General features: G+C 44.0%; 1 protein-coding gene across 3 annotated transcripts in view; it reads right to left on the bottom strand.

The window, feature by feature from the left end:
* Window positions 1–23,678, bottom strand: part of adgrd2 (adhesion G protein-coupled receptor D2) — a 94,350-nt gene that overhangs the window by 43,090 nt on the left and 27,582 nt on the right. For all 3 annotated transcript variants that reach the window (XM_036144693.1, XM_036144691.1, XM_036144692.1), the window contains exons 9-17: window positions 16,804–16,915; window positions 6,471–6,605; window positions 6,109–6,217; window positions 4,554–4,659; window positions 4,409–4,464; window positions 4,143–4,269; window positions 3,923–4,026; window positions 3,603–3,705; window positions 3,175–3,328 (exon numbers count right to left, since the gene is read on the bottom strand). In XM_036144693.1, the coding sequence (XP_036000586.1) occupies window positions 3,175–3,328; window positions 3,603–3,705; window positions 3,923–4,026; window positions 4,143–4,269; window positions 4,409–4,464; window positions 4,554–4,659; window positions 6,109–6,217; window positions 6,471–6,605; window positions 16,804–16,915 (1,006 nt within the window). The remainder of the gene's footprint in view (window positions 1–3,174; window positions 3,329–3,602; window positions 3,706–3,922; window positions 4,027–4,142; window positions 4,270–4,408; window positions 4,465–4,553; window positions 4,660–6,108; window positions 6,218–6,470; window positions 6,606–16,803; window positions 16,916–23,678) is intronic.

Genomic DNA, 23,678 nt, shown 5'->3' on the forward strand with positions numbered 1-23,678 from the left:
CTGGCAGTGCGGGAAGGCGCTGCTGAACACACTGCAGGTGTGTGCGCCCCGCCCACCAGTCAACTACTGTCACCTGTGGAAGGAGGAGAGAGGGAGAGAGCAGGGCCGGCAGAGACTGCGCGGCTCTGCCTGCTGAGTCCTGACAGCTACCAGTTTAAAATATTGGTTGCAGAGACGGAAGTTAACAGTAGCATGTCCTGGATTACACCGTCTCTTGTTCACAAGCACAGCCAATCCACCTCCTTTGCTCTTGTCATCCCCCTCCAAATCACTGTCTGCTCATATGGTTAGAATGCCCGGCAGAGAGACAATAGAGTCTGAAATATGATTATGCAACCAAGTCTCAGTAAAACAAATAGTATTATATTCCAAATGGAGCTTGAAAGATGAGGTAGCAACTGTGCTGCATTGTGGGATATCAGGGCATTGAGAAGATGGCTTCTGTTTGAGGTTCGGGGTTGAACCCAGAACCTCTGGGACACAAGCGCAATGGTCTAACCACAAAGCCTCCATTCCCCGTCTTTTCTGTCACGTTTTGTGCGGCCGAAATGAGTTTTCTCAGTAGTGTGTCTGGGCTCTCCCTTAGAGATAGGGTGAGGAGCTCAGTCATCTGGGGAGGACTCAGAGTAGAGCCGCTGCTCCTCCACGTCGAGAGGAGCAAGTTGAGGTGGCTCGGGCATCTGGTTAGGATGCCTTCTGGACGCCTCCCTGGTGAGGTGTTCCGGGTACGTCTCACCGGGAGGAGGCCCAGGGGAAGACCCAGGAGACGCTGGAGGGACTATGTCTCTCGGCTGGCCTGGGAACACCTTGGGATTCCCCCGGAGGAGCTGGCCCAAGTGGCTGGGGAGAGGGACGTCTGGGTCTCCCTACTGAAGCTGCTACCCCCGCGACCCGACCCCGTATAAGCGGAAGACAACGGACAGACGGACGGACCTTTAGTTCTTTACATCACTATTTTTTTTAGTTCTTTCTATCTAAAATAATATATATTAAATTCTTCAAATTTAACTGACGTTCATTTTTAATATTTCTGTCAATGTAGATTTTTTTACTGTAATTTTTTTTTTAAAACAAACTTTTGACCTTGAAGCTTTTAGCATCGGTTAATGTTTGAAACGATTTTAAACTTTAGCTTAGTGTAAAAAAGAGGAGCATATTGTTAATATGCTTCTCTTATAATATTTAACATTGAGAAATACTGAGAAAAAAGAGTGAATTATTAATTTCCAAATAAACTCGCTCTACGATTAATCTTAGTGATAAATGAACATTGAAATAAACCCAATGATAACCGTTAGATATCACCTGATTAAATTGCAGCTGTAGATTCAAACCAGTCTGGTGCTGCAGTCATCTGCGAGAGTCATGTGATAGGGTGCTCTTTGCACACAGGGGAATTGATACTGCCCTCTTCTGCAGTCTTAGTGAACTGCATGTGATGTAAACTACCGCTGAAAGTGAAATATGGAGATCGCAGCAATGTATATATATTTTTAAACGATGTCGTCGCAAGCATTTTTGCGTCAACAATTTTTGCATGAACAATTTTTCATTATCAACATTGTTAAGAATGATGACTAATCATCACAACGCTACTTGACTGGTTTAAATTCTACTTAAGGGACAGGAAGATTTTTTTTTTGTGCCAGTAGGTAACTACATCAGAGACCACAAAAATTACATGTAGGGTTCCCCAAGGGTCCTATTCAATATCTACATGCTCCCTCTTGCTCATATCATAAAAATACAACAGCATAAGTTATCATAACTATGCAGATGATACACACCTCTACGTCACAGTGTCACCAAGTGAATGAACCCATTCAAGCGCTGAGAAAGTGCTTAGAAGAAGTCAATGCATGGATGTGCCAAAAACAAAACTAAAGTAACAATTTTAGGACGAATGGAGGCATGATTAAGAGTTCGCACACAGCTTCAGTTAGTAACCACAGATCAGACCCAAAATGTGGGTGTAGTGATGGACTAAAACCTAAACCTTCAAAAGTCTCTAAAATAATGACAAAGTAGACCTATCACCTGATTGACATTTCTAGGATTAAAGGGTTAATGTTTCAGCAGGATCTTAAAAAACAAATCCATGCTTTACATTGCATCAGACAGCTGCAGTTGATCCAGAACGCTGCTGCCCGTGTCCTCACTAAGACTAAGAAAATAGAGCACATCACCTCAGTTCTACAGTCCTTACACTGGCTCCCTGTATCTCCGAGAATACACTTTAAAATGCTTTTGTTAGTCTTTAAGTCCCTGAATGGTTTAGCACCAAAATACATCACAGACTTGTTGTCAGTATATCAACTCTCCAGACCACTTAGGTCTTCTGACTCAAATCTATTTTGCATACCTAGAACCAGAACCAAACATGGAGAAGCAGCATTCAGGTCTTATGCTCTACTTATCTGGAACAAACTTCCAGAAGACTGTAGAAGTGTTGAAACCCTGAAATCCTTTAAATCAAGGTTGAAAACCTATTTGTTCAGTTTCCTTTCAATGTTAATGTTTTAGTTTGTAGTTCAACTTGTCTTATATCTTTACCTGCTGCTACTATTCCTCTGCAATGCAATGTTTCTTTTCTAATGTTTAGTTCATGTACAAGTTTGAATTGTCTTGTTACTGAAATGAGCTATACAAATAAACTTGCCTTGCCTTGCCTTGCCTTGACTGTAAGTGATGGTCTCAGTTTTCATTGTAGTTTTAAGCACCGAGAATGCCAAGGTGGGTAGAGTCTGAATTTCAGAACATAAAATTAAACAATATTATTATTGTGCCATTGCTGTGATATTTAAATTGTACTTTTTAGAATTTTGTAGCTATGGTCCATATAGGCGGTACAGATGGTACGTGATGTTTGGGGCACTCATGGGGCAGTACATTTAAACTCTTCCACAAAATATGCGGCAGCTTGGTTTATCTGACCATGACATTGTGTTGTAGGATGAAGGTTCCTCCTAGGCCATTGAAACAAATGACAGATCAGCAATAGTGAGACCGGGTATTGGGACAGCATTTTGTGCAGCAGGTCTTGGTGAAAAGGTCAAGTTTTTTGGCTCCAGCCCCATAGCACTGTTGGGTTTAACAAAAGGTTTCTAAAAAATGTTTTGGGAACTGATCAGAGAAATACTAAATAGAGACCATCATTCGATAAGATCAATTTACCCCATCCTATGACGTAGTAGAGTTTCATCCTGCGGTCCTCGCTGATGTTGACAGAAACCACTTTGCTCCAGAGGAGAAGACCCTCAACCAGCATCCAGCAAAAGGATGCCATGAAGAAAAGATGAAGTAGTGCAGTCACCATGAAACATGCTGCCTGCATGATTAAAAACAAAAACAAAAGCAATTCTATATAAGCAACACTGATCCTGAAACCTTATTGTGGTGTATTATTTGATGAGTACAGCGCCATGTTGGTTCTGTCTGGTTCAGAGCTGTTTTGACAGGTAATGTGTGGTGGTCATCAGATGATGGATAATCAGAATAAACATTCCAAGATATCGTAGCAAATTACTATAAACCTTTATTATTATGATACTTGAGGGAATTCCAGCAGCTATACTTGAAGTCCATAAATGAAACTGTCTCACCTGATTCTCTGCTGCCCAGTCACTACACATCAGTAGCAGCTCAGCAAGGCCCAGAGCGAATATCAGGTTCTTATGAACAGTGGTTCGATCTGACTTGGGAACTCTAAAAAACACAGAACCAATACACACACAAGAACACCATGTTGAGAAAGTGTGTGAAAGAAACTCTCACGTGTTTATTGAAAATTTCCTGTAGTGATGTTCACACATCCACACAATATTCTGCTTTTTTTCTTCTTGATGTGAATCTGGCAGGGATTTACAAAATGCTTTTCACCCTCGGTGCTTTCAGAATGCACTCTGTGATGTTTGTGACTCACCCCACAGCAATGAAGAGGATGAAGGTGAAGAGGAGGCCACATAGAGACACTCCACAGCCAATGAACGTTAGCACCTTCAGAGCTTTTTCGTTCTCCGGGCTCCTCTGGCACAGAGCAACAGCAAATGCATACCATGTTTAAATACCTGCCCATTTTGTTGATAAGGAGACTACAAAAAAAAAAAAAAATCCAAAGCCATTGCTAGACAGAGATATGTTACCTGAGTTTCGTAAACCTGAAGCAGCAAAGCAAAATTGGTGGTGTGGTTGCAGTAGCACACCGTGTATCCATAATGTTTGGATACAACCTCACAGCCTTTTGTGTTCCACCACCCACCAGTCTCCGGACTGCTTAGACACACACGATATAGTATATACTTATGAAACATGTAGACATGTCAGAGTATAAAATTAATTCTGCTTTTGCAAATCTTGCAGACATCTAAGTGATCTAAAATGTATATTCTCTTTAAAGAAAAAAACTTACGTGAGATCAAAATCCCAGAATGCACAAACTGGGTCATATACAGCATCAATGGAATTCTGGTAAAACATCAGGGCATAATAGGTATATATTGTGCAAATATATCAGTACGGTTTTAAAGAAGATATATATTAGAGGTTTGGTTAACCTGTACTTTGTGCTGGAGCTGGTAGTGAACAGCCATGCTTACTGGTTGGTCATCTCCCAGCACAGTGGTGGATATAACAGACGAGCCCAGGACTGTGCCCAGATACCTGTGAGTGCGCAGACACTTATGCATTAAAGAAAATACAACTAGGTTTAGCCTCTCTGAGTCAATATTTTCTGTTACATTTTTTCAAGTCTATTTGTCTTTTGTCTACCTCTAGTACATTTTTCTTTTGAACATCAACTCTGATCAACTTTCTTGTCCATGTAGAGGAAAAGCCTGTTCACAGCATGATACTGCCATCACTATGTTTCATTTTGTGGACTGTATTCACAGGATCATGAACACACACACACAGGGGGATTCATCATCCTGCAATTAACATGTCCAGCCTACATACAATTTTTTACAGTTGCTTGTCATGGGTTATAGCATCTGTTGCTGACAAACACTGCAAATCCACCTCCTTTACTTTTGCATCTTGTCATAAAATATTTGTCTGCTCAATTAGTTAGTAAGCCTGGCAGAGATATTCGGGGTTGGAATTATGGTCCTGCAGCCAAATCTCAATGAAACATATAATATTATGCTACAAATAGTCTCATTGGGTCTTTTGTGTCACTTGAGGTTCGGCCAGTTTGTTTGCCAAATATTTCCCATTGCCCATTATGATCAATGGAGGATATTAATTCCTAAAGATTGATTCATATAACCAAAAATCAATTTTAAAAAGAAATGTCCACTGTGAACTTAAATGTGTGAACCAGCATTACTATGAGGATATGAGTGCGCGGGTTCCACGCTGACAGGTACGTGCAGAGCTCATGGTGTGTTCCTTATGCCTCGTAGCTCGGGACTACGAGTTGCAGCTTGTGTCATCCTATTTTCTCTTGTCGGACAGTACGAAAAAAACATGGACACTAGCACTGTTGTTAAAACAATAACAATGACCAACGCTGTTCTTGGTGGTATTTTTTGCAAATAAACTGAAAGCTGAAACAGCCTGTCTGATGAACACTAAAAGATAGCACCTATACGACTAGTGAATAACTATCCAAAAATAGTATTTTTCCAGTCAGACAAGAAAGAATTTAAGTTTTAAAAATAATAAATCAGAATGAACATTACAGAGCTACTCCAATAGGCTGCCACCTTGAGCACAGCAATTCTAGAAAATACAACATTGTTGTTGTATATTTGTCTGGGCCCACCATTCTAAAACAGTGATATATCAACTAATCTGTTGATGTATATTCAACACACACCAAAGATCAAAGAAGAAGCATTTTTCTGCTTTCTAGTGGTCTGAATTATGCCCAGTTATGCTTAATTTCACAAATTTTCATAATAACAGTGAAATGCATGTGCCATATTAAAATCTCACTAATTGATATATATTGAGTTTAACTGCAAAGACACACACACACACAAATATATATATATATATATATATATATATATATATATATATATATATATTTACACATTATGTTTTATATTGGTATTTCTTTTAAGATGTAAAAAGATTCGGGGAGTAGGGGTTTTAAAATTTTACCTCTGGCTGCCATCAGTGACAGTAGGCTCCATAGTGATGTTCTCTTCTGGATTGAAAAGAGGTCGCAGAGAGCCATACCACGTGTTGACCAAGGTGATCTTATAAAAACCTGCACAGTCAATGTAAAACCTTTATTCAGCTTGCAGAGTAGGCTAAAGAATTGCGATTCATCAACAATGGATCATTATTTTCCATCAGGATTTGTTATAAAAATGTGCCTCCCCTACACATGACAATGGAGCATTGCGAGACCAAGAAGCTGAATGATGTTTGTCTCTTTGATTTCGCCTTCAGTATTTAACACCGAATTGATAACTACTCCAAGAATAAATAAAGGACTGACTTTTGTAAGAATCTCCTACCATTGTTCTGAAGATCCTGTATCTTCTGATGTGGAACAGAAATGCAGTCTAGAATGCTGCGTGTCTCTGATCCAGGCCCACAGAAGCTCACTACTTTTGATCCTTCATCCAGCCTTTGTTGCTGTAGCTCTAGTTCTAGAAAGAATGTAACAATCAGTATCAAAGTGCAAGTATTACATGAAAATTCTTTGACAAAATTGCAACAGAATCTTTACATATTTTAGTATGGATAGGATTGACGTATATATCAGTTTTTGCAAGCATCTGCCACCTTTATTTTTGCCCTGTTCACCAAAATTACTTTTCATGACAGGATACAACCTTTTTACATAAGCAAGTTCACAAACTGACCATCTCTTTCCATCTATGAGGTGAATAGATGCAAACGGAAAAACTGGAAGAGTGCCAATGGAAACTTCAGCAAGTGGAAGAGCTAAGGATCTAACGTCACAGTGTGAAAGGGGGAAATGACAACTAATTTAACCATTTTCTTGTTGTCGATTTTTTACTGGCTGCTAGTCGAGCCTGGAGCAGCTTTATACCTCCTCCTCTATCCTGAGTCACAATCAGACCAAAATATATGCTTACAAAATCATGATTAACATGAACCTGAATTCCTGACCAGTATGGATTTAAAGTTGGGCATGACCAAAATTCATGAAAATGGTCTGCCTCTAGAGCTCCTCGTTTTCTCCAACATTCAGTGTTCAAATTATTATATTTACTCTAAAGGGGAGTTCTAAAAAAATTATGTTTTTCCAACAATGCTCCCTCCAAATTAATGAACTAGTGGAAGTCCACTGAGAACAACACGTTTTCTCCCAGTTCTCATTAGAAATAGCTACTCCCACTTCAATTTCCCACTTTTTCTTAATGTGAAGGGTACTGTCTTTTGTTGCAAGTAAGAGCAAGTTATATAACTGAGCTTTTTTCAAGGAGCCTTCATATGACGCTTTAATGATTTTGAAAAAGTCATACTCTTATGTTTCAAGTTTCGCAATGTTGCACTGTTTTGTTTTTAAATAGTCTCTGCTTCAAACCATTGTTTGTTTGTAGTTACTGGAAACTGCGGAGTATCTCCTTAATTTTAAAGAAAAGTTGTTAGTCCATTTTTTGTCCATAATTTGAATCTCCCATTATTTCAGTTTTGTTTGAAATCAGTATTGTATGAAAACGCTCTAAAGATTTTTAGCATACTTTCCAATTTGCATTTTTTGTGCCATATTTTCAAGGTATGTTCCAACCATAACCCCTCCCCTATTAATCTGTCTGCCAATTTCTTGTCTTAATATATAGCCAAGGGGTTCAACATAAAGAGCGAAGAGGAGGGGAGAGATCGGACACTCCTGCCTAGTCCCTCTCTCCAAAATGAAGGAGTCTGAAAGATTACATATGCCCTGGGCTCATCATAGAGGGATCGGATTAATTAAATAAAATTTTCTTGAAAGCCAAACCTATACATTACTATGTAGAAGAAAAGCCGTCTAAACGAGTCAAAGGCTTTATCGGTGTCGAGTCCAACCAGTAGAGCCTGTGTCCCATCCTTGGTTACTCGTGTTCTATGACATATGGTGAGCATCTTATATTGTCTACCATCGGTCTTTTTTGGATAAAACCACATTGGTCCAAATGGATCAGGTCTGATAAATAGGTCTCAAGCCTGTGTGGCATTACTGCTGTGAGCAACTTGAAATCTAATTTTAGTATACTGATTGGTCTGTAACTGACAATTGTATCTGTCCTTGCCCTCCTTTGGAATGACTGAGATCACAGCATCTTTCCATGATGCAGGTATTTTACCATTTCCCATAATCCAATTAAATGTCTTACGTAGGATCCTCTTTAAAGGTCCTGCACCACTCAGGTATTTAGCCATTGGACCCATGGGATTCCCCATTTTAAGTCTAGAAATTGCTAAGTGGATTTCTTTAATTGTTATTGTCTGCATCATTTTATTGTTTTATAGCCCCGTCATTTCTGGTAGGTTAAAAGATGCAAGAAAATCATCAATTTGAGACTGACTACAAGTTTGTGGTTGAGAGTATAAATTTCTATAGAATAATTCAGAACTTTTATGGACATAATTTCTAGGTGCAGCCAAGGTGTTGAGGGGATCCGTTTTGGTGGCCTTAGGATTGTGTCTCTGCTATTCATCGATGACGTGGTTCTATTGGCTTCATCAGGGCGTGATCTACAGCTCTCACTACAGCGGTTCACAGCCAAGTGTAAAGCGGCCGGGATGAAAATCAATGCCTCCAAATCCGAGACCATGGTCTTGAGCCGGAAAAGGGTAGAGTGCCTTCTCCGGGTTGGGGAGGATGTGCTACCCTAGTGGAGGAGTTTAAAGGCATACTATGCAACATTTTTCAGTTAATTAATGTGTTCCATACCGTTTTGGATGATTAAATGAGTCATTTCAGGTCGAACAAAGGTTTTCTCGGCCGCCCTGGGGGTCTGTGGGGGAAATACCGCACTTGCAATTGCAAGAGCTCACGGCCCGCACACACAGAAGTCTTGCTTTACGGCGAGAACTCCATGTGTTTTTGCCCTGCCATTCACTATATGCACGCGCGAAAGCAACAACAAAGAACCGCGTGTTAACGTCAAATAAACATGCAAGCATATCGAGTTTTATTATTATTATTATTTTTTTTTTTTTTTTTTCTTATGTTGGCGAGACGCTACCGCGGCGGCCGCGGCTTGGCGAGGCGGCGGCGGTAGCGTCTCGCCAACATAAAAAAAAAAAAATAATAATAATAAAACTGGCGAGGCGGCGGCGGCGGCGGCGGCGGCGGCGGCGGCCTCGCCAAGATAGCGCTGCGGGAAGCTTGATGTTCATACCTTCACTGTGTTAGTCATTGTTTGTACTGCCGTTTTTTCCACTTTTCGTTGCGTTCGCCTGTCTGCTAAGCTCAAAACAACCGCGCCTGGCTTGGCGGAGGAACCATAACAGCTGAGCATCTTTACGACAGTGCACTTTTACTTTCGCCCTCTGGGGGGAGCCTCGCTGGAAAATCAACCCCGGTTGCATAGTATACCTTTAAGTATCTTGGGGTCGTGTTTGGGGCCTAGTTTTTTAATTAAAGAGCTTTCCCTGATAAGACCCCTTGACCCCCTAATTTGGTAAGTCTAATGTTGAAATCACCTCCACACACTACAACCTCCCTGCGAGTTAACCATTAGTCTATAGAACGACTAGTCACTTCCTGGTGGTATGTAGGAATTTATAAATGTTACCTACAACCCTTCTATTCTCCCAGTGATCTTGATAAACCTTCCCTCTGCATTTTCCTCTGACAAGTTAACTGAGCTCAAAATTGATATAGCTTTCTCCTCTCTTTGTCCTAATTGTCCTGCAGAGACTAACCCACCCCTCCCCCAAATAAAAACAGAAGTGAACAATTAAATGTCACCAACCAATTAGAACAATAACCGTAGAACAGTACTTTCCCTCCTAACTTCCAACCTGATGGTCTTCCCATTGACCCGGTGCTGGTTTGAGAGGAAACCTCACTCCCACGTGGAATCATAGGGCCCTTCACTATGACGATAGTCGTTTCAGCAGTCCACTCTCTCTCTTCTGTCCCAGAACTAGACCAGTGTTCATAACACTCTCATTTTAACTGGCTAAATTATTAGCTTTTAAACCTTTAGGTAACATTTCTCTTACTTTATTCCAAACCTCTTAAGCTAATTGTCCGCTAATATGCGCTTGAAGGCATGCAGTTTGCCTTTGAAGCTAGGAATTTTCCTGGCTGTTTTGTTCCGCCTGGTCTGTGCTGGATACCACGCTCCTCGCTGCACTCTTTCCCACAAGGACGCGGGATCACTTTCACTAACATGCCCCTTCTCGTCATGCCCGCTGTCGCGTCCTCCACTGTCTCGTACATCGTATGTCCGTCCTTGTAGTGCACTCTCAGACGGGCTGGATAAAGCATTCCCAGCAAACTGGTTAGCACCTCCTCAATTGATTGTAGTTTATCCTCATTGTCCCAAATTCTTTTTTCTGCTTCACAACCTCTTGAGTTTCTTTGCTATGTCCGCCTTGATCTAGTCTGTATTTTCGAAGTTTGTTCAGTATTGTCCTGTTAGTCACTTCTTCCTCCTCGTTAGCTTTGCTGTAGCATTTGGGCTAACTGGGCTAATGCTAGCCGCCTTACCGTCTTGCGGCGAAACATCGGCTTCTTTCAGTGTTGTCCAAGATGCATTTTTGTTTCAAAGCCATCTTTTCCCCTTCTGAAAGTACTTTTTGTACTTCCAGAAGGGAAGTACTTTTCTGGGGTATATTAATCGTTTTGGTCGGTGGACCACAAACTAGGCTGCCATCCCCTGGTTACCTGGAAACCGGTCCAACAAGGTTTGACCGTAGATCATTCTATTTGTCATTCTATGTTGAAATGGAGGACTATCTTTACTCTTTGCCCAGCAAGAGGGAAGAGAAAGTAACCAAGTAAAGAATAAGTAGTAATAACCAGGAGCAATTAGAGTCTATATTGGCTCAACTATGTTTACAAGGTGGAGATAGTTCAAGAGGGAGAGAGGATTTAAAACGGATGTGCAGGCTTTCTGCTGGACACCAGTTAATTCAATATAACAGCGAAGTTTGTTTTTGCCGTTGTTGTCATGAACTAGAGAGACAGATGGACCCAGTTTTCAAGCCAAACAAGTAGGAGGTATGATCCAGAAGGTTTAATAAAGCAATCTTGACCATACAGGGGCAGGCAGAACTCAGTGGTCATAATGACAGTCCAAGAACGGTATACAAAATGGCAGTCCAAAACAGGCAGGAATACAGACAGGGAACAGGCAAGCTCAGATAATCCAAAGGGAGAATCAGGTTGGCAAAACGAGTAAGCAGTCTGACAGGGCAGGAAAAACAGGTTCAGGGATCAGGCTGGCTCAGAAGTCAAAAAGGCAGAATGGGTCAATATTCACAGGACTATCAGAAAAGAACGCTGGATAAGACTCACCAAAAGGCTCAAATTGATCTGGCAGATTGCAGGGGGCAGAGGCAGGTATAAGTAGGGAAGTGAGCAGGTGAATGGAGTGAAACTAATTACTGGAATGGGTGGAGCTAATCAGGAGAAGGGAAATGACTGGAAATAAAACTGAAGCTGATTGGATGGTGACTGGAGAAGGGGAGTGACAGGGTGGTGACTAAAAGGTGAAAGAATGCTGGCAGGTGAACTTAATAAAGGCTAGTGACAGAAGTGATCGGAGCAGGCCAGAAGAACTGATAACATAAAACAAAGTACAAAATCAAACCACAATAAAACCCAAATCATTCCAAAAACCAAAACTAATACAGAAACTAAACCTAAGACTAAACAGAACACAAGCTATAATAGAAACCAAACAAGAAAGAACCCAAATAGAAAGTGTGAATCATGACAGTTATGTTGGAAACAGGGTAGTTGTGGTCCAGCAGCTACTCGCTCCTCCCAGTAGGCAGAGATGGCCAGAGGGGCTGAGCTCAATTACGGCAGTGGCAGCTAGTAATGGCACTTCCGGCGGAACCTTCAATTGCATGTTGCTGCCATGAAGGTCGCAGGCCAGCTGCCATGGCCACTGTCACACTGTTGTTGCGGTTTTTGGGCAAACAATTTGTTATAGATGCCTGTTAGTCTGTAATGAGTTTCAAATAATCATGTTTTATTGATATTATTTCCAATAAAAGCTTGTGGTACTTTTGCCAGCCGGCTGCCACAAGGTGTCACACAAAGCCAGCTGTCCAGCTGCCGTAACTAGTGGTGGCAGGTCCAATGGCACCCTGTGGTACCCTCAGTGGCATCCGGCTGCCACAAGGTATCACAAAGCCGGTAGGCCACCTGCCGCAGTCACACTTCTGTTACTGTTTTTGGGCAACGGTTAATCATTGGAGTTATTTAATGCCTGTCCAATATTTACATTCAATTAATGATGTACTAAATTGATATCATTTAATAGACATTTTTTGAAAACATAAGGAGACTTCAAGATCCTGTTGCTCACCTACAAGACCTTAAATTAATTGGCCCACTCTTACCTTTCTGACCTTTTGCATTTGTATGTCCCTTCTTGAGCTCTCGGATCTAAATGCAGTAGCCTTCTAAAAATCCCTAATGCGCGAAGAAAAACTGCTGGCAAGCTGCCTTCTCTTTTCGAGACCCTTTCCTGTAGAATAACCTCCCTCAGGACATCGGGCAGGCAGGTTCTGTTGGTGTTTTTAAAGTTAAAGACCCACTTGTTTACTTTGTCATACTCATAGTAATTTTTATGTTCTGTTGGTTTTTCTGTTTTATCTATTTTCTGTTAGTTTTTATAGTTTTTTATCTGTACTGTTTTGATTTGTCTTTTATTGCTTTGCAATTGTTCAACGCTTTGCATGAAAACGCTTTATAAATAAAGTTATTAGTATTATACATTATTTACATGTATTTTATCCATCCATTTTCTAACATGTCTATCCCTTGTGGGGTCGCAAAGGGTGCAGCCACTCTCGCTCACATTCACACCTATCACCACATCAGCTAAGGAGAATTAAGAGAGGCCACAGTCATGTGTTTGGACTGTGGGAGGAAGCCAGAGTACCCGGAGAGAACCCACGCATGCACAAGGAGAACATGCAAACTCCATGCAGAAAGACCCAGGGCAAGGGTAGGACTTGAACACATGCACCTCCCTGACTACACACGCACACAACCACACATGGCGTTCCTCACGCTGTCATGGTGCAGCTTTGCCTGCTGCACCATTGACATATTCCGGGCACTTTTCACCCTCCATACACCCAGTCTCTACTTTACCTCAGTAATCACTTACACCTGTCAGCCTTAATCAAGCCCAGACTCATCTTACCTGTCAGCACTCCTACTTAAACTTCCCTTAGTCAGCTCTTCCTTGTCGGTTCGTCTGCTCACTATTGCTCATTCTGCTCATTACTACTCACCTCACCTTTTCCTTGTCCAGTCCGAGTTCCCTTCGTCTCCGCCTGCCTGCTGGCCTGCAAGTATTCACTCTGCCATTCTGCTGGTCCTGCTGCTACTCTGGCGCCCCAAGTACTCTCTCTCCAGTCCTCCAGCTCCAACCCGTCACCCTGGTCCTTCTAGCTTGCAGTTCTTGCCTTCACCATCCTCCTGCTCCAGCTCAGTACAGACTCTTGGTTTCTTCCTCCACTAACCATAATTTTTCAATAAAAGACTCTTTACCATAGCTCTGTGTGTGGTTGTGCTTGGGTTAATTCTACAAAACATGACAAAACGAACCGACCACAAGAACCTGACACCCACACAGAGCTCCTGTGCAGGAGCTGGCATGATGGATCTCACCCCACTTCCGGACAACAGCGCAGCGGAGCGGGTTCTACGGAGAAACGCGGAGCATCTCATAGGGCAATTCCGGGAACTTTTGGCTCAAGTAGCCCCGCTCAGTCCACCTTGGAGTCAGGTGGACGCGCTTGTTCAGATTCGCAACCTGCTGAAGGGTAAGGCGGAGCTCCTCCCTCTCTTCAAAGCAACAGGTCCGATGGAGGAGCTAGAATGGAGCGAGAAGGCTGCATTTGCCCAGCTCTACGGCAGGTCACTTCCACCCAGACCTCCGCCCACCAGCCTGTCCACCTCGGCTGCTGCTCCCAGCGCTGCTGCCTCCGCCTCCTCCACGTCACCTGCTGATCCTGCCGTTGTTGCTGCTGAGCCCATTGTAGACCCAGCTGCAGATCCAGTCTCAGCTCCTCTCACTGACGCCACTGCTGCTCCCTCCATTCCTGCCTTTTCCACCTCTACTGCTGCTTCACATGCCTCCTCCACATCAGCTGTCCCTGATGCACCTGCCAACCTTGCTGCTGCTGCTGCTGTTGAGTCCATCGCCGCTGCTCCTGCCAATGCTGAGCCCACCGGATCCTCTGTAGTCTCGTCATCAGCAGGTAGCCTGCCCCTTGGTGCCCAGCTCCTCCGGGTGTAGACGCCGGGCTCGCCGGCACAGGATCTCTACCACAGCGCTCACTGAGGCTCAGCCATCAGGCTCAGCCTGATGCTGAGCCTCAGTCAGGCTCTGCCTGACTGAGACTGCACCGACTGGGTCCGATGTCACCTCATTCTCCCTGGTGAGTCAGTTGGGTGTGGTCACTGTTGCTGCCCGGGAGAATCTGGCCAGAGTGCCCCGAGACCCAGCTATGGGACTTTTGTTATGGGGACAGAGATGAACTGCTCCCAAATAAACCCACCCATGCATCCGATGCCAAGGACCTTGCTTCCCCGCCGCCGGCTTCAACCTAAAGACTCTGTTCCTGCTCAGCCCGCAGCCGAAGACTTAGTTCCTGCCCAGTCGGCCACAGCAGCAGCAGCATCCAAGCCATACATCACCAAGAGAAATGAGAAGCGTCAGATGTAGTGGTGTAAAGCACGCCACCACTGGACTCCAGAGCAACGGAGATGTGTTTGGTGGAGTGACAAATCGCGTTTCTCCATCTGGAAATCTGGTGGACAAGTCTGGGTTTGACAGGTGCCAGGAGAATGGTACTTGTCTGATTTCATTGTCCCAAGCGTAAAGTTTGGTGGAGGGGGGATTATGGTGTGAGGTTGTTCTTCAGGAGCTGGGCTTGTCTCCTTAGTTTCAGGGAAAATAACTTTTAACATTTCAGCATACCAAGATATTTTCATGCTCCCAACTGTGTGGGAACAGTTTCGAGCTGAGCCCTTCCTCTTCCACCATGACTGTGGACCAGTGCACAAAGCAAGGTCTATAACGATATGGATGGCAGAGTTTGGTGTGGATAAACTTGACTGGACTCCACAGAGTCCTGACCTCAACCCGATAGAACACCTTTGGGATGAATTAAAGTTGGGACTGAGAGCCAGGCCTTCTCGTCCAACATCAGTATGTGACCTCACAAATGCGCTTCTGGAAGAATGATCAAACATTCCCATAGACACACTCTTAAACCTTGTGGAGAGCCTTCCCAGAAGAGTTGAAGCTGTTTTAGCTGCAAAGGGTGGCCCGATGTCATATTGAACCCCTATGGATTAGGAATGGGATGTCACATAAACCTATATGTCAGTCAAGACAGGTGAGCAAATACTTTTGAATAAATACTTGTATCATGCATTTTGATTCTTCTCAGTCACATTTAATTCATTCAGTTGTGGTCTATATAGGTCGCAGAGCGTTCCACCTCACCCCATTCGGCCATTTTTGTGGTGTGCTGGAGAACGGTGGAATGAACAACTGTACAGTGTTTTCACTTATCTGCCTGTTATGAATAATACACCCGATATTCAGCCAGACAACAGAGTTTAGTTCTTAAAAGGTTTATTGAAAAGGTGAATAATGGCAAATGAGGCAGGTGAACAGAACCGGACTAAAACAGATGATGGCAGGGCCAGACAAACCAGGAGTGACAGGCAGCGACAGGCCTGATAAAGTGATGAAAGCGGAGGCTAACCAGAGCAGGTGATGCAGACCGAGGAACTACCAGAAACGGGCAGAGCAGGCGACTGGAACTCATGGGGAAAATAAGGCAGACTTGTGCAGCACGCATACACAGGCAGCATACGGCAGTCTTGGCTAAACACAATGGGGCTGAAGAATACAGCTGGCTGAACACACAGAAACTGGTAGAAGCAAGATGGCAGTATGCATGAAACAAGACAAGACGTTCTGACAGAGAGTGGATGACCGAGGCAGGTATAAGTAGCCATGTGAACACGTGAGCAGAGTTGACTCTAATTAGTGCAGCAGATGGATCTGATTGGGTGGCTGGGAGACAGCAGAGCTGATTGGATAATGACTAGTGGCTGAGTAAAGCAGTCAATCCAAACAGTGAAAAATTAAACAAAAAAACAAGATATTGACATCTGCTTGTAGCTTAGGCATCCTTGAACTTGGACCACAAAATTGCTCGGAGAAATAAAAAGTGGCGAATTTCCAAAATAGGTCAACTGGAAATTCATAACGTTGTTTAGCATTTCTAAAGTAAATACTGTGACGTAATTGTACAAAAATCATAATAAAGAACAGAATAAATAAAACAGAGCGACTTGAAATATTTGACCCAAAAAGAATATAAAGATAGCCACTCAGCACCTGAACAGGCTACATTCAAAGTTTCTAAATTCTTGGAGACTCTGAGAACACAACACATTTTATTTAAGGTTTAAAGAAAGTGAATTTAGCATGATATGTCCCCTTTAATAATTTTTAGATGTTCAGATGTTACATATTTGAATTGTATATTGTTTTTTAAATTTCCTTTAATACAGACCCAAAGGCAGTTTCCAAAACCCAAATACTTGTGTTATTATATAATCTGTGAACATAATAAAAACAATTAAACCTGAAGGAAATTCGGATGACTCACTGATATTAGGACTATGTATGGTCACATGGTCAGTCTCTGCTGTCAAACTTTGGCTCAAGCGGGTTACCATGTGGTCAATGTTCTTCACAACATCCATCGGGCCATTCACCACCTGAAACCCAAAGAGCACCAGTATGTCAGCATCATCAGCCCTCCTCCACCCTGTCCAGATCTACACACTCATCAAAGCTAAGGACACTTCAAAATGACCATTCATTGCAGCACAATGAAAAAATATTTTCAGTGCCGTCAACTGTTTGTGAGAGTCCACAGATTAGCCGAGGAGGACACACAAAGCTCAACAGACAGGCCTATAATGCATGCTTCATAGATTCTGCCATTGTCTGTTTCCAAACACCGCATTCTGATTTCAGTGTGCCCATCTAAAAGCTGAGCCTTGGAGACAGAGCTAGGAGCAGAGCACGGGAGGTTTGTGGATGAGTGGCAGCCTCGGTTTTTCAGAGTGCTTCTCATCCATTGAGGATGCGTTGAGATGGCCTTGGAGCGCTAAGAGGCTTAGGGGTTGGGGGGCAGGGTAGAAGGAGGGCAAAGCGCTCAGAGAAATGCAGCTTTTAACGTAAGTTAGTTGTTGCACAAATCTATATTCTCCACACATCAATTGTGCAGAAGTGCAAAAAACAAACAAACTACAAAGAAGCAATGTACCATCTGTGAAGAGGATTAGACTCACAATTTTGATGAAAAAAGTAGAGACAACCCGACATGATTATACAATATCCTTTAGGAAGATTTTAAGATAATATCCTCTGGTATTCATCATTTAAGATGATCTAAGAACATTTTCACCCACATTTACAGAAGCATACTGTCCTCTAGTGTTTTGAACTGAATATAACAAGTTCTAGCAGCCACCAATGCAATGTCAATGGTTTTTAGCAGTAAATGTGTTGTGAGCACATGCATAGCTTCATCTAAATCACTGTTCTACAAAACATGTATACACCATTTTATCTCTAAATATCATCTCTCACTTTTCCTGCTTCTGAGAATTGATAATGTGATAGCTGTATACTAAACAAAAAATTTTTATGGTATTAATCTATCTTGGGTGTCAATCTTCACTCTTTCTTCTTTGCTTAGTAAAACTGGATGAAAACTGTTCAGCGAAAATTAAAGTCAATAAAAATGTTTCACAAGTTTTACAAAAGATTCACAATTGAATTTAAGTCTGGGCCTTTGTAACACATGGCCATGCTTTGATAAAAGCTATTCCATTGTACCTCTGGCTTTATGTTTAGGGTTGTATTCTTGCTAGAATGCAAATTTCTACCCAATTCGCAAGTTCTCAGCGCCATCTAAATATCCTAAGAAATAGCTTCTAGCTCCTGTTGCTTGATCTTTCATGGGGTCAACAGTAATAACTCTATCCAGTATAGGAAAGGAACGTCAGACTGCTGTGCCGAATTCAGACAGCCTTTAACTTCGACGTCATTACACGATGGAAACACACTGTCATGGCTCAGCCAGTAGAGCCGTGCAGTTCTACCGGTTCTGCCCCCTTCTACTTTCTGGTTCTGCAGCGTCTGACCGCGCTATAAGAACAGCATGCAGACAGCAGGAGGATGCCACAGTGTTAAACGTCATGGTACGCCTGAAGGCCACTGTCTCAGACAGAAAGTCAAGATTCCAGAGCTAACCGCTTACCTTTGTGTCTCCCAGGTTCCTTCTCAAATATCCTGATCTCCTCCCTGGAGGATCACTCCCGTGTCGTCTCCAAGCTCAGAGTTTTCTCTCGGACCTCCCTGTCTTTTCAGCTCCCAGCTAAGGTGCTTTGAGTCAGTCTGGTTCCTCCTGCTGCCCCGGATCCCTGGATTGTCAGCGCTGCTCAGACCAACCCCAGGCCACGCCCTACCAGTCACTCGGACACCTGCCGTCAGCTCCAACGAACACGCTGAGTCCGCCTCGTCCTCCACCGGAGACAGCGGAGAATATAGAGGTTTTCTGTTCCAATGCTCCCTAGCATTTAATCGTAGCCTCGCTCGTTTCCCGATGACGACTTGAAAATAGCCTTTATTTTACGTCTTCTTACAGAAAGAGCTCTCAGATGGGTGGAATCCTGTATCCTAGACTGCAGACGATTCGGCTGCTCATTTAGTGAATTCATTACTGAATTCAAGACGGTTTTCGCCGCCAAGTCAGATGAGACATTGGATTCCTGACAGCTTCTCGCCCTCAGACAGCGGGGAAAGCGCGTTGCTGACTTCACAATTGAATTTAGAACACTCGCGGCTGCAGCTGGCTGGGAAAAGCGCATGCTAAAATCAGTGTTTTTACAGGCACTAGATGGGCTTTAAAGGATAAACTAACCCGTCTAGAGGAGCCCGCGTCTTTAAATGAGTTCATCACTTTTGCTGTTCGATTAGATAACCGCCTAAGGGGAAAATCTAGGGGCCGAGCTGAAAGGACTCTCCCGTCTCGTCCACCAGATCATGTCCCCAGTCTACCAACTGCATCTCCACCATCTCCTCCCAAGCTCATGCAGTTGGGTCGGTTACGACTCACACCCAAGGAGAGGCAGCAGTGTATGGCTGCCAAATTATGTATTTATTGTGCCTCCCTGTATCATTTCATTAACAATTGCTCTACTACCACCGACCGGGTCCGTCGGTGGTAGTAGAGAGAACGGCGGACCATGTTAAGTAAACCATCCCTGCTCCTCCGCGTCTGTGTATACGCGCCGCTATAATTATCTTCTGTGAAACTTTTAAGTTATCCACCCTGATTGATTCAGGGTGCAATTTTAATTTGATTGATCTTTCCTCGACACGGTGCCCCTGAGCACTCCTCTCCAAGTCTCAGCTTTAGATGGCGGGGCTCCTCCCCATATAACTCACCGAATTAAGCCCCTCAAGCTCATTGTCTCGGGTAATCAAAGGGAACAGATCTCCTTCTTAGTTTTCCCTGTCAAACAGGCTCCTCTTGTGTGGGGTTATCCTTGGTTGCAACAACACAACCCGCACATTAACTGGGCTGACCGACACATTGAAGCCTGGTCATCTAAATGTCATTCCAGCTGCCTGCTGTCAATGGTCCAAGCCAGCCCGGTCTCCGTCCAGCCTTCTGCTGAGGTAGATCCGGAGATTTTGAGACTAGTACCTGAGTCCTATAGTGACCTTAAGATGGTCTTTGATAAATCTCAGGCTAGCTCATTGCCGCCTCATTGTCCCTACGATTGTACAATTAATCTCCTACCGGGCGCCCCGCTGCCACCCAGTCGCCTGTATAACATTTCTCACGCTGAGCGACAGGCTTTATTAAAGAGTCTCTAGCAGCTGGGCTGATTAGACCCTCATCTTCCTCCCTTAGGGCAGGTTTCTTTTTCGTTGCTAAGAAGGATGGCTCCCTTCGCCCATGTATAGATTACCGCGGGTTAAATGCTATAACGGTAAAGAACAAATACCCCCTTCCACTCCTTTCCTCCGCTCTTGAACCAGTCCAGCCTGCTGCGATCTTTTCTAAACTAGATCTGCGTAACACTTACCATCTGGTCCGGATCCACCAGGGGGACGAGTGGAAAACAGCGTTCAAAACACCCCTGGCCCACTTTGAATATCTGGTGATGCCTTTTGGGCTCCGCCGGTGTTCCAATCCCTAGTGAACAATGTCCTCCATGATTTTTCCTTAACTTCTTTGTCTTCGTGTATCTGGATGATATTCATATCTACTCAGGCACCCTTTCGGAGCACCAACAACCATGTCCGCCTTGTTCTCCAGCGGCTCCTGGAAAATCGACTTTTCATGAAAGCTGAAAAGTGCGAGTTCCACCAACCCTCCGTCACCTTACTTGGACTCATCCTGGAAGGGGGGCGGGTCCGGTCTGACCTTGATAAGATCAAGGCTGTTCTCGAATGGCCTGTGCTCGATAACAGAAGAGAGCTTCAACGGTTTCTAGGGTTTGCAAACTTCTCCCGTCACTTCATCCGTGGGTACAGTCAGATCACCGCCCCCCTCCTTGCCCTCACATCTGTTAAGACCCAGTTCAGGTGGAACTCAGAAGCGGATTCTGCTTTCTGTGACCTTAAGGACAGGTTCTCCAGAGCCCCTATTCTCATTCACCCCGATCCCTCAAAGCAATTTGTGGTTGAGATTGACGCTTCTGATACAGAAGTTGGTGCTGTGTTGTCTCAGTGCTTGGACCAAGACCAGAAACTGCACCCGTGTGCCTTCTTTTCCCATCGTCTGACCCCAGCTGAGCGCAACTACGATGTTGGCGACAGAGAGCTCCTGGCCATAAAACTCGCCCTGGAGGAGTGGCGCCACTGGCTCGAGGGGTCCGAGCAGCCTGTACAAATATGAACAGACCATAAAAACCTAGCTTATCTTCAAACAGCTAAATGTCTAAACCCCAGACAGGCCCATTGGTGCCTTTTCTTTTCGCGTTTTAATTTAAATATTTCCTATCGCCCCGGTTCCAAGAACCAGAAGCCTGACGCCCTGTGCCACCAGTACACACCCCAAGATTCTGTCAAAGAGCCCGCTCTAATCCTCCCACTGACCTGCACCTTTGGAGCCCTCCAGTGGGAGATTCAGAACCACATAACCCAAGCTCTACCTGCTGACCCGGACCCAGGTAATGCACTTATGTTCCCACCTCCATTAGGCCCTGCGTCATCCAGTGGGCTCACTCTGAGAAATTCTCGGCCCATCCTGGGATCCACAGAACTCTCACTTTCATCTCCCGGCGTTTCTGGTGGCCCAACTTACCCAAGGATGTTAAACAGTTTGTTAAATCCTGCCGCGTTTGTGCCCAGAACAAGCCATCTAATAGATCCTCCGCGGGCCTGCTCCAGCCCCTGTCTATCCCTGAACGTCCGTGGTCCTACATAGCCCTCGATTTTGTCACTGGCCTTCCCTCCTCCCAAGGTATGACCACAATACTCACAGTAATAGATCGATTCTCTAAAGCCGGCCATCTCATTCCCCTGAGAAAGCTCCCCTTCACCTTCCAGATGGCCCAGCTCCTCGTGAAGCATGTTTTCGCCTGCATGGCATCCCACAGGACATTCTGTCTGACCATGGTCCACAGTTCATCTCACGGGTGTGGAAAGAGTTTGTCTCTGCCCTTGGTGCCAGGTACTCCCTTACCCCCGGCTACCACCTGCAGACCAACGGTCAGACAGAGCGGCTGAACCAGGAGCTGGAGACCACTCTCCGTTGTCTCACTTCCTCCAACCCCTCCGACTGGTGTCAATACCTACTCTGGGTTGAATATACTCATAATAGTCACGTCTCCACCGCAATTGGCAGCTCCCCCTTCGAAGCCTCTCTGGGTTATCAACCTCCACTACTCCCCGATGACCATAAGGAAATAGCCGTACCGTCCGTTGATCATCACATCCACCGATGCAAACAGATCTGGACCCAGACCATCCAAGCCCTGAATCAGACCACTGAGCTAAACCGCCGATTTACTGACCGGAGTCCCAGCGCCCACCTACCAGCAAGATCAAAGATCAAACAGCAAGTCTGGCTGTCTACCAGAGACCTCCCGTCCAGATCCTCCTGTCGAAAGTTATCACCACGCTTCACCGGTACCTATGAGATCATCTCCATCATCAGCCCCACGACCGTCCGTCTCTATCTCCCGTCCCATTCTAGAGCCCACCCTACCTTCCATGTATCCTAAATCAAGCCCGTCGTCCCGAGCCCGACTGTGCTGATACATCATGTCACACAAAGGATTGTGGGATACCTTAAGGTTTCTTAGTGCCGGTAAGAGATGTCACGGGGTTCCTAGGGAAAACTTGCCGTAGGAGGGAGCATACAGGCCACTTTTCTTACGTCCTTTTCTTAGTGACTGTACTATTTGCTGGCACACATACGCTTTGACTAAAGAGTCCTTGCTTTATAAGGGTATTTGGATTGAGCCTACATCTATTCAGGCAACACTGAGTCTTTATACAGGACAGTTCTGTAGTTCACAATGTCTGACTAAATCCAGGGGAATAACGTTGCCCTTTCAAATCATGCTGCACATTCTCCCAATAACACTGAAAACCTTTAAAGGTGAATGGGAGGGGACACAGAAAATAGATGTCAGTTCCAGACCTTTGTGAGTCTATCTTCCGCTCCTGCCTAACAAAACAAATCCGCATACGCATGTTTGAAAAACATTTTGAAGTGATCAGGAAGAACAGTGTTACTCACTAATAAGTCTTATTTTGACACTTTTAGTTTGTTTTGTAGGGCCTATAGTTGTAAACCTGACGTCAGCAGATGAACAGTCTATTTTAGTTTGAATGTTGTTATCAATAACTTGGCTACTCTGTTGTCTCTTGCTTCTGTTTTTTTCTTCCAACAGAGTATAATACAAATAATCTTTGCTTCATATGAATTGCTGCCAATTAGGAGATGAGGTGCAATAAAAAATTCATAATAAAGCAATATTTTTGTATTTCAACACTTATGGATTGGCAAAACCTTGCGATTTCTCAGCATTGAGCTTTGTTCCACTGCTTCCAATCCCCCCTTCTCAAAACAAAGATTGAATTTATTAAGAATGGCACTCTCCATGACCTAAACAACAAATACACGTGACAGGATTAGATCAAATGGGGTAAAACCTCCTTCAATATAACTCTGGCCTTGCATAACTCAGATTTTTACAGGATGCAGCAATGAGCTTTGAAAATCCTGTCACACTGCCTTATCATCATCATCACGATAAGTGTCACATCTGTACCAGGGTTGTCTCCATGACTAAACCATGATCTACAGATTTTTCCCATGTATATGCAGAGTTTCTGTGTGTCAACCATTAGGGTAACCTTTTCTATGGAGGAAAAACCTTAATCAGCATTTCATCAGCTGGTCAGCAGTAAGAAAGGATGCAAGTGTGTTGGTTTTCTGTGCAG

The sequence above is a fragment of the Fundulus heteroclitus genome, chromosome 12, assembly GCF_011125445.2.
Source record: "Fundulus heteroclitus isolate FHET01 chromosome 12, MU-UCD_Fhet_4.1, whole genome shotgun sequence".
Lineage (NCBI taxonomy): Eukaryota > Metazoa > Chordata > Actinopteri > Cyprinodontiformes > Fundulidae > Fundulus > Fundulus heteroclitus.